Below are 18299 nucleotides of genomic sequence, written 5' to 3'. Positions count from 1 at the left end.
TCTGTATGTGCAGATGGAGAGGGGTTAATCCCAGAAGGACCTCCATTGATGCCTTTGGGCATGTCCTCATTGCCCCACTGATACAGACGCAAGCCAGCCTTTGGGGCTTATGTAATTCCCTGGCTTGTGTGCTGAGTTGGGTTCTTTCTGCCCAGATTACCGCTCCATAGGTAATCATTGGCCTTACTATTGCAGTATATATCCAAAGTAGTATCTTTGGGCTGCAACCCCATTTTTTTCCTGCTATGGATCTGCAAGTCATCAGAGCCCTCGTGGCTTTTCGACAAGTGTTTCCGACATGTGTCTTCCAGAGTAATTTTTGGTCTAGCGTGATTCCCAAATATTTGACCTCTGTTTCTCGTTTCACCTCCATATCATGTAATGTTATGGCTTTCAGGTGATCCAGCTTACGCCTCCTTGTGAATGGTGCTATGGTGGTTTTGGTTGGGTTGATCCGCAGTCCCACCTTCCTGCACCAGGCACTAGTAACCCTTAATCCAGTTTGGATTCTATTACATAGGGTATCTTCATATTTGCCCCTACAGATTAGAACAATGTCGTCCGCGTAGCCCTGGACTTGTATTCCAGTATTAGTTAACACGTCCAGGAGTTCATCCACTACATACTCCACATCAGCGGCGATAGTACTCCACCCTGTGGACAGCCTTGAGTGGTGTTCATGATAATAGAATTTGTTTGTACCTCTATTTGTCTGCTTACTAGCATTTTGCCCATCCAGAGTGCCAGTGTGTTTCCCACTCCTTTGCTGCTCAGGGCATCCTGTATCTCTGTGTGCGATGTGTTGTCGAATGCTCCTTTGATATTCAAAAACGCGCACAGTGCAATTTCTTTTGTTTCTATGGCATCCCGTAGTACCTCTGTCAGCTGATACAGAGCAGTTTCAGTTGACTGTCCTGCCCGGTAAGCGTGTTGACAGTGATTTATTTATTTATTTATTTATTTAATGAGGACAATACACAGAAAGCAAATTTCTTATTACATATTGTCCTCAGAGGGAGGAGCAAGTAAATGGCATATTTTGCGCTTAAAGCTAGAGAGGGACATAGAGTCAAATGAACCAAGTTGTAGGGCATTGTAGGACCGGCAAAACCTCGGGATCGGAGAGTGAAAGTAAATCTCGAGCTCGGCGAAGGGCACATCAAAAATGTCCGCATTACGTGTGTCATGAGACGAGGCGATACGGAGAGTAATATCCGAGTTGGCGGAGCAGTCCATCAGACCATTGCAGAGTTTGAAAAGAGTACACATATTAAAGAAAATAACGCGTTGCTGTAGGGAGGGCAGATTGAGGGTGCGGAGTCGTGACGGATAATCAACCCGTGGAAGGTTCTTTTTGTAAAAGAGGGTCCGGGTGAATTTGCGTTGTATAGCTTCAAGAGCGCGGCCGTCACGGATGCGGTAGGGAGACCAGACTACAGAGCAGTATTCAAGGATGTTTTTGACAAGGGGATTGAAGAGTGTTAAGGAGGGCTGGATTGAGGTAAAGTCGGACGAGGAACGTAGGATAAAACCAGACATTTTGGAAGCTCTATTGATGATGTCAACGAAGTGGGAATTGAAACGAAGTTTATCGTCGAATATTACACCCAGGTCTTTGAAGGAGGTCAGTAGTGAAAGGGGTTGACCACTGAGAGAATAGGAAAAGGATGATGGGGAGGGTTTCAGGGAATAGCGCATCCAGTGGCATTTGTTGACATTCAGTGTTAGCTTGTTGACCGAACACCAACGGGCTAAATTATCAAGGTTGGATTGTAAGAGAGCACAGTCCAATGGAGAGGAAACAGAGGCAAACAATTTAAGGTCGTCTGCGTAAAGCAAATACGGACAGGTGAGGATGGTGGCGAGGTCATTGATAAAAAACAGGAAGAGTAGCGGGCCAAGTATAGAGCCTTGGGGAACACCAGAGGAAGGAGAGAAGGAACGAGATGAGTGACCATGAAAATAAACTTTGCAGGAACGGTATGAGAGATAGGAGGAAAGCCAGGAGATGACTGAGGGAGGGAACTCTAGCGAAGAAAGTTTAGAGAGGAGAATGTTATGGTCAACGGTGTCAAAGGCTTTAGAGAAATCAGTATAAACAGCATGTACCTCCTGTCGTGAATTCAAGCGTTTAGCAACAAAGTTGGTAAAGACCAGAAGATTTGAAGCCGTTGATCTATGTTTCACGAAACCATGCTGCTCTTTGACAATGAGGTGACCGAAGTGCGCGGTCAACCAGTCGTTGACGTATCTTTCTAGGATTTTGGAGCAAGAGGAGAGAAGGCAAATGGGGCGGTAGTTCACAGCAAGGGAAGGGTCTCCGTTCTTGAGGATAGGAATGATAAGGGCCTCTTTCCAGAGACGGGGAAAGTAGCATTCGTCTAGACTTTTGTTGTAGATTATACACAGGGGGAGGGAAATGTGTTTTCTACAGTTAAGGAGGAAGAGATTAGGAAGCCCATCGGGGCCAGGTCCGACATTGGGTTCAAGGTTACCAATGAGGAACTCAACCAAGGAAGGCGTAAGGAGAGGAATGGCTACAGATTCGGAGGAGTCTGTAGTTATGAAAGGTGTAGAGGGTGAAGGGCTCGAGGGAGAAAACACTGAAGAGAAGTAGGTGCAGAGAAGGTCGCAGGATTGTTGTGGGGAGTTGGCAGTGGAGTCAGCGAAGCTGATAGAAGAAGGGACAGAATGAGTTGGATTACGAGAGTTGCGAGCGTGAGACCAAAAGAGTTTTAAGTTACCGCGGGCAAGGGCGGCTACGACGCTCAATAGGTACCTTTTACGCGCCTTTCTGACCATTGACTTCACAGTAGATCGTATAGCTTTAAAGTGAGCAAGGTCGGCGTCATTTTTAGAAGCCCGAAACTTCTTCCTCAGTGTATGTTTCAAGCGCATGTTAATATGAAGTTCCGTTGTAAACCAAGTTGAGAAAGAACGTAGGCAGGGAGGGGAAGAAGGGACATAACAGGAGAGGAGATCAGAGAGGATATTGTAGAAGGTGTTAAGAGCTTGATCACACGATGAATTACTTAATATATGAACCCAGTTGAAAGACGCTAAAGCTGAGTTCAGACCGTCAAAATTGGCTTTGCGGAAGTTGAACTTAGTGGGTTTATGCTTGGTTTTGGGTTTTGAACGAGGGAGCTCCGCTTCAAATTCAACCGCGGGATGGTGAGCGTCGGTTTTTACATACGGGGATGTGCCAGGAAATAAAGAGAGGTGGCGCTCGGGGAGGTTGGAAAGGAAGAGATCGAGAGTGCGGCCCAAGGAGTTTTTGGTGGTTTTGAAATTCAGGGCAGAGCAAGTATACATAAAGGAAGAAAGTGGGAGGGAAGAATGGGAGAGGTTGTTGGAAGGAATTGGAAGACTAGGATGATTAGGCCAGTTGAGCATGGGGAGGTTGAAATCTCCACAAAGGAAGAAAGGGAGGGAAGGAAATCTGACGGTAAGGAGTTCAGACAAACTGTCAAACAATTCTTCATACAGGTGAGAAGGGCTAGCACAGGGGACATAAACACAAGAAACAATGAACGGGAGGAAGTTGGGCGGGGAGACACGAAGAGCAACACAATCAAAAGGAAAGCCAGAAGATGATGTAGGGGATTACGCTTTAGAACGTTAGTTCTAATATAGTTGTCTATGACCTTCTCCACCGTTTTGAGTACGAACGATGTTAGGCAGATTGGTCTGAAAGATTTAGGGTGAAAAGGATCCTTTTACCCGCTTTCGGAATAAAGATCACTTTTGTCCGTCTCCATGCCCTTGGTATGTAACCCAATGCTTTGCTCCCCTTTACCACCCTCAGAAGAGACCCTAAGATAATTCCTAGGAATCTCTGGATAAGTGCTGGGAAAATGCCATCTACTCCGGGAGATTTCATTGGTTTAAAACTTCCCACTGCCCATCTTAGCCTAGCTTCTGAGCATACCTCTTTTGCTAGTTTCCAGCTCTCTTTCCTTCCCCTTTTATTCGTTGTTGGGGTGTCAGGCAGATTATTGTCGCCTGCCGCCGAGGGGTAGGACCCCGGGAAATGAGTTCTGAGAAGCAGGTGTACCCTGTCCTCCTCATTCTCGGTGAATGTCCCATCTTCCTTTTCCAAGCAGACAGAGGATATTCCCCCGTCTTTGGCTGCAGCCTTGTACAGCCTGGTCGCTTCTGTGATGTGTTCAATCTCTTCACAGAATTCCCTAAAGCTGTTCCGTTTCGCTTCCCTGATGGCGTTGCTATACGCAGTCAGTGCATTTTTATACCTCCGCTAGTCCCCGGTTTGTTTTGCCCGGTTAAAGAATCTGTAAGTTTGTATGGCTTATTTTTCATCGCCAAACCTACTGACAATATTTCACTACTTACGGAGCCAAGTCTCTATATATCATCGTTTTTTTTGCGCAAAGTATTTAATTAATGAACTCTGCGACTGGCAGAGCCAGCATTCAGGCAGAAGCAATTAATTGATCGGTCATCTTTGATCTTACCGATGTCTGTTATCCGACTTGAGATCTGCACTTTTTAATTGTAGTAAGAGATGGGGTTCAAATAGTCTCCATGGAAGATTCACCTCATACGTGTAGTTATAGCCGATCTGTTTCCCCATATTCTTAGCATTTTAGTATTAATCGTTGTTCAACGTAGCCAGCAATTAGTTAATTCTTCTTTTTAATAGAAGAGTTAGAAACTTTGTCCCTCATACTCATATGTGTAATTCTCCATCAAATATGTATCTCTGAGGTAGAATGTATCGATGAGTTTCTCTTGTTCAAGTTCTTGTTTGGTACTACTATATAAATTGTGTTCTTCACAGTTGGATTCGTCTTTGGTTGCTCGGATACTGGCATTTTAGGGGTGAGGGCTTCACTAGCAATATATTGACTTTCCCCACTATACTAATCAAAGAAATGTGCATGGTAACCGGAAAATGTCATCCTCAAAATTGCAAGTTAACGATTTATTCATTGAGTCTAATATTATGTGGAATCTGTTACATTAACGTAAATTAAATAATCTCAAGAGAGTGTTTCATTGAGATTTCTTTCGGTTGATTACTTGCGCTGATAAGCGTCCGCCTCTCACTATCACCCAAACAGAGCTTATGCTAGTATGACTTAACCGAGGCTTTGCATAACAGGCAGCTGGCCTATAGTGACAGTTCCAATGGAGTAAACACTTTGCAACACGTCATCATAAAAGGCATAATAAACGATATAAAACTTGCAACGATCCCGATAAAGTGAGCTTATCAGACATAAAACCAACTAAACTAGAATGAATCTTTCGCGTCCGGAAATTCTTCTTCTCTTTGATATCGACGGAACATTGACATTTCCTCGTTCATTGATTGAACCCGACTTTGAAACGTTTTTATATGAAAAGGTGAAACCTCGCGCAACTATAGGAATAGTCGGTGGTGCTGATTTAGAGAAAATGTTTGAACAGATGAATGGGCAACGAATTTTAAAAGAGTTTGATTTCATTTTCCCGGAAAATGGTTTAGTTCAAATAGAAAATGGTGTAGAAGTTGGTAAAGAATCTATCCAGAGGCTGCTGGGAGAAGATACTTTACACAGATTTATAAGTTATGCACTGCGATATGTAGCGGACCTTAAACTTCCATTTAAGCGTGGGACCTTCTTAGAATTTCGTAACGGAATGATGAATATATGCCCTTGTGGGCGACAATGCGCACGATCAGAAAGAGCTATATTTGCAGCATACGATAAAGAACATAATATCCGCGAAAAAATGATAGCAGATTTGAAGAGGGAATTTCACGATGTGGATTTGACTTATAGTATCGGAGGCCAGATCAGTTTTGATGTGTATCCGCACGGTTGGGACAAAACTTTCTGTTTGCGACATGTTACCCAGGACCGATTTAATTTTAAGGAAATTCACTTTTTCGGCGACAAAACGGAAAAAGGTGGTAATGACTATGAAATATTTATTGACCCAAGAACTATAGGTCATAAAGTGGAAACGCCACACGATACACGTAGAATTCTAGAAAATATGTTTAATATTCAATAGCTTAATAGGCTTCGTAGTGGTTTGTAATTTAAATATTGTGTTCAAAATAAAGAAATATAATTGTTTTATTTTGGGTTTTAAATTCTCGATTGTATTTTCGATTATATAAAAGTAGAAGTTGGTATACCGTTTGTGATTGATAGACTCCGAAACCGTTCAACCGATCGCCATGAAAATTGGAGTAAAGGTTGAATTTTTATCCCATTCTCGTAGGGGAGTGAAGAGTTCATGCAGGGGGAGAGGGATGACCTTCCCTTCAATCCTGATGAAAGCTCGTGGCGGTCACCCTATTTAAAATGTTTGGCCTTTCAAAGTGGATTTTCTCGTCATGGTAATGTTTTAATTTTCAACCCCACCCCAACCCGAAGAAAGGATGGGAGCTGGTATGCAAGAAATGTAGAAAGATTCTGCTCTCAATCAAAAACGGCGGCACATCCCCGTTAAAAAAAATTATTGACGTCCCAAATAGGGGCTATTTTCATGTCTAACCGGTAGGATTAAACTTTGAACCCCGGCCTATGGATGGGGAAGCGCAAGATTTTCTCTCTCGAATCCCGTTGAAAAATCGCCGGGTCATCTCCCTTTAAAAAGTAGTGGCACTTCAAATGGGGGGTATTGTGATATCATCATTATAAAGTTTGGTTTATCAGCGCCACTCTCCGGAGAGGGAGAGGATAAAGAGGGTAGGCAGAATAAAGAAGAAGAATTGTGATGGTCATCATCCATTGAAAGATAGAATCTCTTGGCGTCTAGCGGCTTATTGGTAGGACAATTACCCTGCCAAACAACCCCCTCCCCCACACCTTACTGGGTGTGGAAGAGGTTGAGGGGTAGGGGAGATACCGTTCCTAGACTCAAAAATAATCCGGCAAAGAGAATGATTCACAGGATAGTCACAACACCACTCAATGATGAGAGAAGAATTAAAGAAATGAACTACATCCTAAAAGCAGCCCAGAAAAGCGGATACAACAGCAACCTCATCGAAAATCGGTTAAAAAAAACTACGATAGGCCTCAAAACAGCAACTTTCAACACTCCTCCAAGAGGTGAACATAGAACCTAGGCAATGGATAACATTAATCTACTCGGGTCGGACGCAGAACATCAAAAGGCGGCCAGACAAACGTGGATTCCGGGTCACCTCGACCAGCTGACGATTCCTAATTAGGACCCGGTTACAATCAGTTAAGGACAAAAAATACTGTACTAAAAAAAGTGGCATTTATAAGATTTCCTGCCCAGACTGCGTAGGGCAAACAAAACAGCTAGTCCACACCAGGGCGTAGAACACATAAAGGAGGACGAATTCGCTAAAAATAAGAATAACCCACACATATAGTCCGCGGTTGACAGACATATAATAGATCTGGGACACCATTTGTCATTGGACAACGCCAATATTTTGAAGGAAGTGAACGACGTTAGAAAACTAGACTCCTACGAGAGTCTCCACATCTCGAAAATACCCTCCGAAAAAAGGCTAAACACGGACATATAGAATAGCTATAAAAACCCAAATTGTAAAGAAAATTTTCAAAAGATAAAACACTGAAGAAGTGGACAATTGGTCCCCGAAATACGTACTTGTATATACGAGTATTACCAAATACTTTTAGCCAATAAAAAGAAAATATCTTCAAAGGCAAATCTTTCACTAACCATTATCCTGCCAATCAACCCTCTCCCTCACCCCTACGTGAGTGTGGAAGAGGTAGAGGGGCAGCCCGCTTTGCAATCATTCTTGCACATCGCACCCGCTAATAAGCTTATTAATGTTTCGAGAATCTTCGAGAGCCCTCATCAAGGTAGGGTGACTTTTTAAGAAGAATTGACCGTTATGGGTTTCTACGGGGGTAAAAAGCAGGGACTATCTTTTCTTGCTTTGATGTCGATATTTCGGGAACCTTACCCAATACTCTGCGCAATACTTTTCAATCAAAAACGTCTATAACTTTTTCAGAAGTTTGTTTTAAACCCGAGGAATCGGAGCCGCACATATGAGTGTTTTGTAGAGTGGACAGGACAGCGGAGTATCTTCCCAGGTTTCATCAACTCATGTTTGCAGTGTATTATCGGACTACTCGGACTTGAGACAATGAAAGATGAAGAACTTTGTCGACGTGCGGGCCAAATACCCGTGGATGTGTGGATCAGAAAGTGGGAGTGGCGACAACCGCAATGTGGGTTATGCCCTGCAATGGAACTCATTATACTAGGATAATCGACGAGTAGATCGCTCTAGAGGTACATGACACAGACCAGTGGAGGAAGAATGTAAGCTGGGGGAAGTTAAAGTACATCACCAGAAACCAAAAGCGATGTTTGGTAACTATAGTCCTGGTTCGACGAAACGCGCTTCTGTTCCTCCCAAGTCTGCAAGAAAAGCCTACATTTCTCCTGCAGAATGTTGCGCCATGTGTTTCTCGAGTGAACCGCTCGTCGGCCGCTCTAGGATAGTATCCACAGATTGCAGTTGTCGGCCTTTCTTTGTGGGTGTGACTTATTCACTGCTACCTCCCCCTCTAATTAATACATCTAGCTCATAATTCGAGATTTTTTCAAGCCAGAGTACACTGACAACAGGGCCCGGACAGGCGTTGACGAAGCCATGGAGCCTTTGAGTAACAGTGGTGGTCATTTTCTATGCGTTTGTCCAGTATAACAGACTCAACTTGATGTGGGTAATGAGATATTTGCATTTTAAGATTTTAGACAAAACATCGAGGTCAATGCATCGGGTGCCATCTTGGTTTTATTGGTGTTTAGCTATCAGTTTCTCTGATACAACCCTCCTGCGTACAGAATTCAAGATAAACTCCCTGTTGACGCTGTCGGAAGCATTATTAAATTCGATAGAACATTGTATGAATCGAAGGTCTAAGCTGCGCCCATTGCTCTAAAATGATCCGAAGAGTGTTAATGTGGGACGCCCTCCAATTATCGCGCTCAAGAGCAGCATTCTTCTTCGGAATCTTGACAATTAGTTCTTCTATTCTGTGGGAAATATCTCCATTTCAAAGGATTTACGGATGAGTGGAAGAAGCAGCTCTGCAGAGACAATAGAAACTGTTGAAACGTTCCGCGGGGAGTCTGATGACAGTCGAGATGAATTCTCTTTTGTTTGATGTAGCAGTCCGTATCCTCGTGTTACGGTGACTAACCATTTCGACCATAAGGGGTGAAATTTCGACAGATATTATACGGCATACGGTAGCGAAATCGTAATTAGTTGCGGCAGCTTCTGCCTTCCTGACTGTGCACTACTTGCAGCGACAATAAAAGCCGTTAGTTACCTACGCTCCTCGATTCGCGTTTAAATCCCGGCAGTCAGGCAGATTAAAAGGCGACCCTACGGTATGATATCAACCACTTCATTTCCGCTGGAGAGAAGAGCACTTCTGATGGCGGCTCAGTATTCATCAAAATTCTCCGATGGCAGTCGACTAGTCAACAAAATAGTTCTCTCCTTCCCCAACAATAGCCGGGTTCTGTAAGCAAATCGTGTTGTGCTTCGGAAAACCCACTACTCCGAGAAAATGCAGACGCGATACGCAAGCGACCATTAAGTGATTATATCGCTCAAGACCGATATCGGCGCCTCTATTGTTACGCACATCCAGAAGTTTACTCTTCAATTTACTACTGATCACGATATGGTCGATCTAATTTACATTTATGTTGCCAGCCCAGTTGAAACTCAACTGACCTTGTAGCACGATCAGTACTAAAAGAATGTGCTACCAATGAAGAGGTGCAGTAATGTATAACCATTGTCGTTACGGTTTCCCCATCACATGTCCAAGCAAGGTATTATCACAGCCACTCACCTTAGCATTCAGATAGTCCATTACGATCACAATTTCATCACTTTCCTGAATTTCATTGAATTGCTCATAAAGAGCCTCCTCTACATGGGAAGTTTCCATTGGTGTGTTACACTGCACTATTGAAATCTTCATCCTGGCCCAAAATCTCACAGTTACTATTGCGTCCGATGGCAGTTCCCAGAACACGCCTAGCGGCTGCGGCAATCATTTATCCGATACCATACTTACTTCCGGCGGACTTACCCCCAAAATCCCAACAGCTTATCTCGCTAAGCGCCAGAATGTCCACCTTGTATCGCTGAAGTTGGAGAAAACGAGCATTTGGAAAAACCTCGATGCCATCATTGAAAAGCATTCGCACATTCCAAAATCTAATCATAAACGATTGATGAAGGCCTCTGCCTGGGTGGAAGATCAGTCAATTCCTAAGCATAGTTCATGTCGAGAATTGCAGATTGCTAGTCCATTGTGATACAATAGCATAGCAATATGTTTTATATAGGCCTTCGAGAGGGGGTAGAAATGGGAGTAGTTCGCTTTCCTTCAGAGTTTTTTTTTCGAGCCTCTGGATAAAGAAACCTTGACAAAATTAGATTAATTGTATAATTTCGGAAGTGCCTCACAATTTTCACCCGAGCTGGATTTTCTGTCTGCGGTCCTGATGCTATCTCACTTTTTTTGTTTAATAAAAGAACTCCTTTTCCTTTCCATTTATATTTCCTCATTTTTATATTCACAGCAACCGAACAACACCTATTACTTTACTGGAAGTCAAGGAAACATTCTTACTGCTATGTCACGTAAACTCGATGGAAGAGATGGTATCGGAATTTTTCAACTTGGCTGCTGATCATAATAAATGCGTGTCAAGGCATCGACTGGAATCGATTTTGAAAATTCTAACCAAGATTTTATCGTTTTTGGGTGAAGCTAGTGCCTATGGACCGCACACAATACCCGATATTATTGAGCAATGTTTTGCGCAGGTAAATTGGTTTTCATGTCCCTAGAGTTAGATGTCGATCGAGTTTCTTTTTCAGAGCCCTGGAGTCATCGGTATCAACGGATATCAATTCAACTGCCTATGGAATGCCAAGTCTAATCGATTTATGATTTATTCAAACTTACTTGCTCTTGTCAAACGAATGAAAGATACTGAAAATTTGATACACAATACATCTTGTGTGTCATGCTGCTGTCCAAAGATAAGAGGAATACGTTTCAAATGTTATTCCTGTCGAGATTTATCGTTATGTATGAAATGTTTCTCCGTCGGATACTCTAGCTCTAAACATAGCCTGGGCCATCGGGTGTATGAGGTGTACGGAGATGTAAGTATGACTTGTTGAACTTGATTTGAATTTTTGAAATACTCCTCGCCTTTTCTTCACCTTTCTGACTATTTAAGGATGTTGCAACGAAGAAGTGGACACATTATTTGACAAAATTGTGCAATACGCTTTTCCGACAAAAGAATCAACAAAGAACTGAAAACAAATCTGGCGATCAGGCAAGTGAGGAACTGGAGAACAAGGAAAACAGTGATATTTCGTCACCAGCTGCAAAGCGAGAAAACAAAAGCATACAATGTACAAGAAATTCTGGTATGTAATTGCTAAACTCGAAAGCACAAACCTTGGTTAGTGTATCTGTTAAAATTGCTCGATATTTGGTCAGATTTACTCCATTGATTCGCCAATATTTCTCAACTGAATCTTCTTCTTTTTCTTCAACCTTTGTCCCGTTCACAAGCGGGGTCGGCTCATCGTGATCGATTTTGCCATTTGGTTTTCTCAAACGCCTGATCTGGATGCAATCTCGAGGCTTTTAAATCCCCATCCAGCGTATCAAGCCACCGTTGTTTAGGCCTGCTTTTGGTCGTTTACCATCGGCTTCGATGTTCAAACCAATCTTGGCAAGTGAATTCTCGTTTCGAATTGCGTGACCATACCATCTAAGACGCCTCTCTCGCAATTTTTCCACGATCGGTGCAACCCCATAACGATCGCGGATATCCTCATTTCGGATGTGATCTAAACGTGTCATGCCACTAGTCCAACGTAACATCTTCGTCTCAATTTACGCAAGACGCCACTCATTGTCTTTTATAGTCGGCCAACACTCAGAACCATGGAGAGCGACAGGACGGAAGATAAATTTTAGATTTGAGACGTACGTCGATCACAAAGAACACCAGTTGTGGAACGCCACTTCATCAGATCACTGCCGCTGACAGTGATTGTGCCTGTTTCATGGGGATCGGTCGCCAAAAATTCAGTTTTGTTTAAATTCAATCTGAGACCATGTTTCATGAAGCGATCATTCTATTTGTGGACAAGTTGCTCGAGATCATTTTTGCTATGTGATGCTAGGAAAACATCATCTGCATAAAGCAGTGTGTAGGGCGCTGGACGTTGGGTATCCCGTGTGACGATGTTCATAACAATGATGAACACCAATAGAGACACGAAACGAACTTTACTTTTCGGATCGTGATAGAGCAATTGAACCCAGCGCACGAGTTCTTCTAACAATTAATGTTTTCGTAGAGCATACCAGATGAATTCGTGTGGCATACGGTCAAACGCTTTCTCTAGATCCAGAAATGCAGTGTGAAAAGGGCGATGTTTCTCACGGCCCATGAGTAACCGCGCAGCGTGTATTGCGTCAGTAGTTCCGTAGTTTTTGACAAATCCAGCTTGATTCACGGTCATTTCAACCATTTCGCGAATACGGTTATCAAGAATTCGTTCAAAAATCTTCAAGGTATGGGAAAGTAACCGGATAGGACGGTAATTTGAACATTCAACTGGACTACCTTTCTTTTTCCATATTGGAGAACGGTAGTACTTTCTTGCCAGTCAGTTAGTGTTCTTCCTTCCTGACTAACCCGATTAAAGAATTCACTGAGCCACAGTATTTGGTCCCAGCTCATGGCTTTCCATAGCTCAGATCCGATGTCGTCAACTTCCATAGCTTTCCCCGATTTCATTCATTTTATTGCCTCCTCGACAGTGACCAGTAACAGTGAGTCCTTGAGGGTTTAACGTGAGCACCTGTCTGGACGACTTAATCCCACGGTCCTCTTAAGACACGGATTGAGTTTGTGACCACAATCAGAGCCCCGCTGAGACAAGCAACAACGGTACCAATCTATACCAAGTGCATGGCTTAGCATTCATACTGGAGGATGCAAGAATTACCTAAATCTCTACCGAACTAAGGAGTACGGCACTTGTGTTGAAACGCAACACCACGCCGAGGCCTGAAGGTCTCTTCTCGCTTGCGCACAACCACAACCACCATGGAACTCCCACTAGGGGGCCGCAAATAACCGAGCTGTACTCACATACAACGGGAGTTCACCCGAAGTATGAGAGTCCAGGAGCTATCCCGGTTCCCATGGTACTAGTATACCCTTGGTAAGGTTTCGTGGCCAATTACCACTTCAGATGAATCCCCGTGCAGACTCTGGTCTGATCGCCCTAATTAGGCCTTTGGAGCATTCGCGTCTCCCGGGCCACCACTATGGAGGTTCTCCTCGGCCACTTGGTTTTGGTTTGGCCGACAGGGTTGCCGCCCCGTCTTCCTCACCGCCACCTCTGAGCACCAGTTGCGCTCGAAGTATTCTCGCCATCTATCCGTTTTAGCAAGTCGATGCAGATCTTTCTCGCCATCCCGAGTGTCCAGTTTATCGTAAAGATTTTTTTAATAGTTCGCTCGGGTGGCAGCGACCGCTTTCTTTGCTTCTCGATTGGCATTCTTATAAATTTGCCAATTGGCCCGTGTTTTATCGTCGAGAAATTTGTGGTAGAAGCGTTTCTTTTCACGGAACTTCAACATCATCATTCCAAAGCCAAGTATCTCGGTTGATGTACCGCTTACTCGGCTTTGTGACCCCGAGGGTTGCAGAGGCCGCTTTGTGGATCGTGTCTTTCATTTCGTTCCACGATTTTTCCACATTTGTAATGGTGAGTGTGAGTGAGATCGTTTCTTCTTTCTTCTCACCAAATCGCCACCATTTAATGCGCGGCGGGCCAGTGCGTTGCTCATGCTGTTTTAATGGTGGCTTAATTTGCAGGACGGCAATCAATGGGCGATGTTGAGCTGCTAGGATACGTACCGCAGTCCTGGAGGCGCGCACGGGTGGTTTTCATACCGAAAGCCGGCAGGCGAGGTCATGAGTCCGCGAAGGACTTTCGGCCAATCAGCCTGACCTCTTTCGTGCTGAAGACCCTAGAACGCGTCCTGGACATTCACTTAAGGACGATTATGGAGAGAACGCCTTTCTCTAAGTCCCAGCATGCCTACCTCAAAGGAAAATCCACAGAAACCGCCCTCCACGAAGTAATTGGCACGGTTGAGCGGTCGCTGCAGTACAAGCAGTATACCCTTGCTGCCTTCTTGGATATAGAAGGAGCTTTCAACAACGTCAGTACCAGCGCCATCAAGGAAGCCTTGACCGGTATTGGATTGGAGGGGTATCTCACGCATTGGATTATATCCATGCTGAGTACCAGGATAATCCAGTCTGATCTGGGAGGCAACCACTTGACCAGAGCTGTGAACAGAGGCACGCCTCAGGGTGGTGCTATCTCACCGGTCCTCTGGTTAATAGTAATGGACAAAATTTTACATACATTGGACAGCAGCGGGGTGAAGGTGGGTATGCCGACGACTTGGTGATATTAGTATCAGGGATGTTTCTGTCCATTATGAGCGACATCATGGAAGGAGCGTTGCGAAAGGTGTGCCTGTGGGCCGCAAGATGCGGACTCAGCATAAACCCAACCAAAACGCAACTGATGCTATTCACCACCAAGACCACGGCTGAATGAACAAAGATTGGGTCTTTCCTCTAATGTAAAGTATCTGGGTGTAATCCTGGATCCTAAGCTAAATTGGAGGTTGAACATAGAACTGAGGGTTAAGAAGGCCTGTATAGCCTTCTATGCCTGTAAAAGAACCTTTGCGAAGAAATGGGGTCTCCGGCCGAGGATGGTTCTCTGGATGTACACCGCTGTAGTGCGTCCGATCCTCACGTACGGATCTATTGTATGGTGGCAGGCTTTGAAGAAGAAATACAATAGAACGAAGCTTAATAGGATTCAAAGAACCGCGTGTGTAAGTGCTACGGGGGCTCTGCAGTCCTGCCCGGCAGATGCTCTTAATGTACTCCTGCATCTCCTCCCACTAGACCTCCACATCAAATATGTTGCAGCGTGCAGTGCCGTCAGACTACGTGAGTCCGGATGCTGGGCAGCGAAGTCCTACGGCCACAGCAACACTCTAGACGAAATACCTCGAGAAATCTGGGCATCCCCCGCGGACTATGTCACACGCAAGCTGAACTTCACGAGAAACTTTGCTGTGGACCTTCCAACCAGGGCAAAGTGGAAAACCGGCGGCGTGTTGCAAGACTATGACACGGTATTCTTTACGGACGGATCAAAGATGGCCTATGGAGTCGGCGCGGGGGTTTTCTCGAATACACACGGTGTATCCAAGTCGTATGGTCTCCCAGGTTTCACCAGTGTATTCCAGGCGGAAGTACTGGCGATATTGGAAGTCTGTCGATGGCTGGAGCGTGATTCGAGCCCCAAGCGTAACATAGCCATTCTGACCGACAGCCAAGCGGCCATCAAGGCCTTGTACTCAACCACGACATCTTCCCGGTTGGTGGCGCAGTGCAGAGACGCGTTGAACCATCTGGACGGCACGCTCAAGGTCACTCTCCTCTGGGTTCCCGGCCATAGGAACATAGAGGGGAATGAGCGGGCTGACGGATTGTCCAGGCAAGGCTCTGCTCTTGGCAGTCGCTCGGGGAATACAGTCGGTGTTCCGCTGGCGGCTGTCGGGGGCCGAGTCTACTCGCACTACCTAGCAGCCGCGGGCCTGAGATGGCGAAGGCTTACAAGCTGTGCCAAATCAAGGAGAATTTGGCCCGCTTATAACATAGCCCGATTACGAGAGCTCCTGTGCCAGACGCGTGCAAATGCATTCAAGATTACGGCGGTCTGCACGGGGCACTGGCCCATAGGGGACCATGCCGCTAGGCTCGGCTTACCCTACAACTCACATTGCCGAAGCTGTGGAGAAGGAAGGGAAACCCTCATGCACTTTCTCTGCGATTGCCCAGCTCTGGCTCGAGTCAGGCTGCGGACACTGGGTAAACCATTCTTTGGGGACCTCAGTGAGATTTCTAGCTGCAGGGTCGGAGAGCTGCTTTCCTTCGTGAATGCTACGGGCTGGCTATGAAGATCCGAGCCAGCTGGACTCTGCTTCCCTGTTCCTATAACAACAGTCACGGTCTTAGGAGTTTGTGGCATCAAAACGGCGCACCAAAGTGCTAATTGGGCTCCTCGGAGCGGCCACTGATACCTACCTACCTACCCCTGAGGTGCTATGATCTCATAGGGAACGGCTTTGCAAACAGTGAGTGGTACAATGTCAGCGTCTTATGAGAATATAGTCGATTTGCGTTTTACTGTTCGCACTACAAAATTTAGGAAGATGGGACAATCGTTTGATGAACCATGTATTCATAAACATACAAGGTGATGTGTGTTCGCAAAATCGATTATACGTCAACCTCATTGCGCGCTCCGAACCCCTTTCCCCCATGACACCTGATACCGTCTACCTTTTCATCCACATGACCATTAAGGTCGCCGGCAATGATAATATAGTCGTCAGCAGGCAGTCTTTTCATCGAGAAGTTGAAAGGAGGCATCTTTCTCGGCATCAGGTCGTCCTGTCTGGGGTGCGTATGCGGTGAAGAAGTGAATAGTGCGATCAGCTGATATAATGTTGAGCTTCATCAGCCAATCATCAAATATTTCGACTTCTTTAATGGCATCACGGAAACCCTCTATGATGGGAATGCCAACACCATATTGAGTGTGTGGGCTACCAAAAGAGAGAAGTTTGTAGCTATTTGTACTGCGTTCGCATTCAATGTCGCAGCTTTTCGCACCAGACCATCGGGTTTCTTGCAGAGCGCAGATATCAATGCGCCTTTTCCGAAGGGCTCTTGCGAGTTCCTCGGTCTTTCCAGTTAGGGTTCCAACATTTAGCGTGCAGACATGTATTTGTTTTGTTCGGACTAACTTGCTTACGTCCTGACGCCGTCCATGCATCAAGAACCCTTGCCCATTTCTCGACAGGATCGGGGCCCGTCCTGCCGCGTCGACTGTGGTGGACGCCCTAGCATTTCTCCGAGGCTTGTGACTCAATCCGATCATCATGTTTGTAACGATATTGTATGCATTTTCTTGGTCGGTCTGTCGCGGGACCTGTTACCAAGAGAGATCAGGTTGGATTTAGCTTAGTGGGATAACTCCAATTATACTCTATCTCTTTCCTGATCTCGGCATTTTATTTTTGTTTTACTGAGGATAGTACAAAGTACGTTGCTTCAAACCCTCCTCCTTTACCTGGGCTTGGGACCAGCATGGCAGAGTTAATATTTCTCCACTGAATATACATATAAATTACTTAATCTATTCTAGATTCTTTTGCCGAACCAAATACATTAGACCGAAGTTTACTGGAGAAATTATCTGCTATAATGTCAACACTATTCGAGCAAAAAGAGTAAGTGGGATTATAGATGGGGAATTCAAAAATAATAACAAGGAATTCATTACAGGAAATTGGAGGATCGAAGACAATGCTTGCAGCAATCGAAGCAACATAGTAAATCGATAAGTGACTTACTAAATGATCAACAACACACACTGTTAACTGTAATCGATCAGTTGAAATTCATACTGGTATTTCCTCTGTTCAATATTAGTGAAAACCTGCAACTTACATCTCTTTTCTAGGAGCACACACAACATACAATGTTGCCTGTATCAAGCACCCCGAACAGATTTGGTAACAGACGAATCACACCTGCTACTTCAAGCCCGCTCACACATTCCAGTAAAATAAAATGAAAAGTGTAATTTCCAAAAATCTATTAATAATTGCAATTTTCAGTTCACGGTGCTTCAATTAACAAAAGCTATCTCGACGCGAATAAATCGTACTATTCGGTAAGCGAAGTTAGCACTTGGTTTCACCACAGCAAGCAACCGCAACACAACAAGACATCTCAGGTCTTGGATTCGATCGATGAAACATCGATAATGGATACAGACATGCTCAATTTTCGCGAATTACTTTCGAAAGTGAAAGAAATCGTCGATGATTCCTACAGTGATAATAATGACTTGGCAGAGGCTACGTATCATTTGGAAACTGTCCTGGACAGTATCATTCGAAATGAAGAAATCAAAAGACATGCTTCATAGTTTATTACCGAAATAAGTAGAGCGTGTTTAACATCTTCCAAAATGCACTTTAGACGTACACATTTATTTACATATTTTTATTTTTTAGAGAAAGATATATTTGATGAAGTGAAGATATATTTTTAAATATACGAATTTATGCACA

At 44.5% G+C, this 18299-nt stretch overlaps 2 protein-coding genes across 2 annotated transcripts in view; both read left to right on the top strand.

The window, feature by feature from the left end:
• LOC119656515 (dystrophin) overlaps window positions 1-18299 on the top strand; it is a 25683-nt gene extending 7384 nt beyond the window's left edge. Inside the window, exons 4-10 of the mRNA XM_038062858.1 lie at window positions 10594-10840; window positions 10895-11185; window positions 11263-11458; window positions 17366-17450; window positions 17506-17629; window positions 17684-17783; window positions 17841-18299. Of these exons, the coding sequence (XP_037918786.1) occupies window positions 10594-10840; window positions 10895-11185; window positions 11263-11458; window positions 17366-17450; window positions 17506-17629; window positions 17684-17783; window positions 17841-18154 (1357 nt within the window). The 3' untranslated portion in view covers window positions 18155-18299. The remainder of the gene's footprint in view (window positions 1-10593; window positions 10841-10894; window positions 11186-11262; window positions 11459-17365; window positions 17451-17505; window positions 17630-17683; window positions 17784-17840) is intronic.
• On the top strand, window positions 4786-6092 carry LOC119656518 (phosphomannomutase-like). The gene has a single exon (XM_038062862.1). It carries the CDS (start codon window positions 5263-5265, stop codon window positions 6022-6024), a length of 762 nt encoding a protein of 253 aa, XP_037918790.1. The 5' UTR covers window positions 4786-5262; the 3' UTR covers window positions 6025-6092.

Source organism: Hermetia illucens, chromosome 5 (genome assembly GCF_905115235.1).
Source record: "Hermetia illucens chromosome 5, iHerIll2.2.curated.20191125, whole genome shotgun sequence".
NCBI classification, from domain to species: Eukaryota; Metazoa; Arthropoda; class Insecta; order Diptera; family Stratiomyidae; genus Hermetia; species Hermetia illucens.
This window is presented reverse-complemented; position numbering and strand designations above follow the sequence as displayed.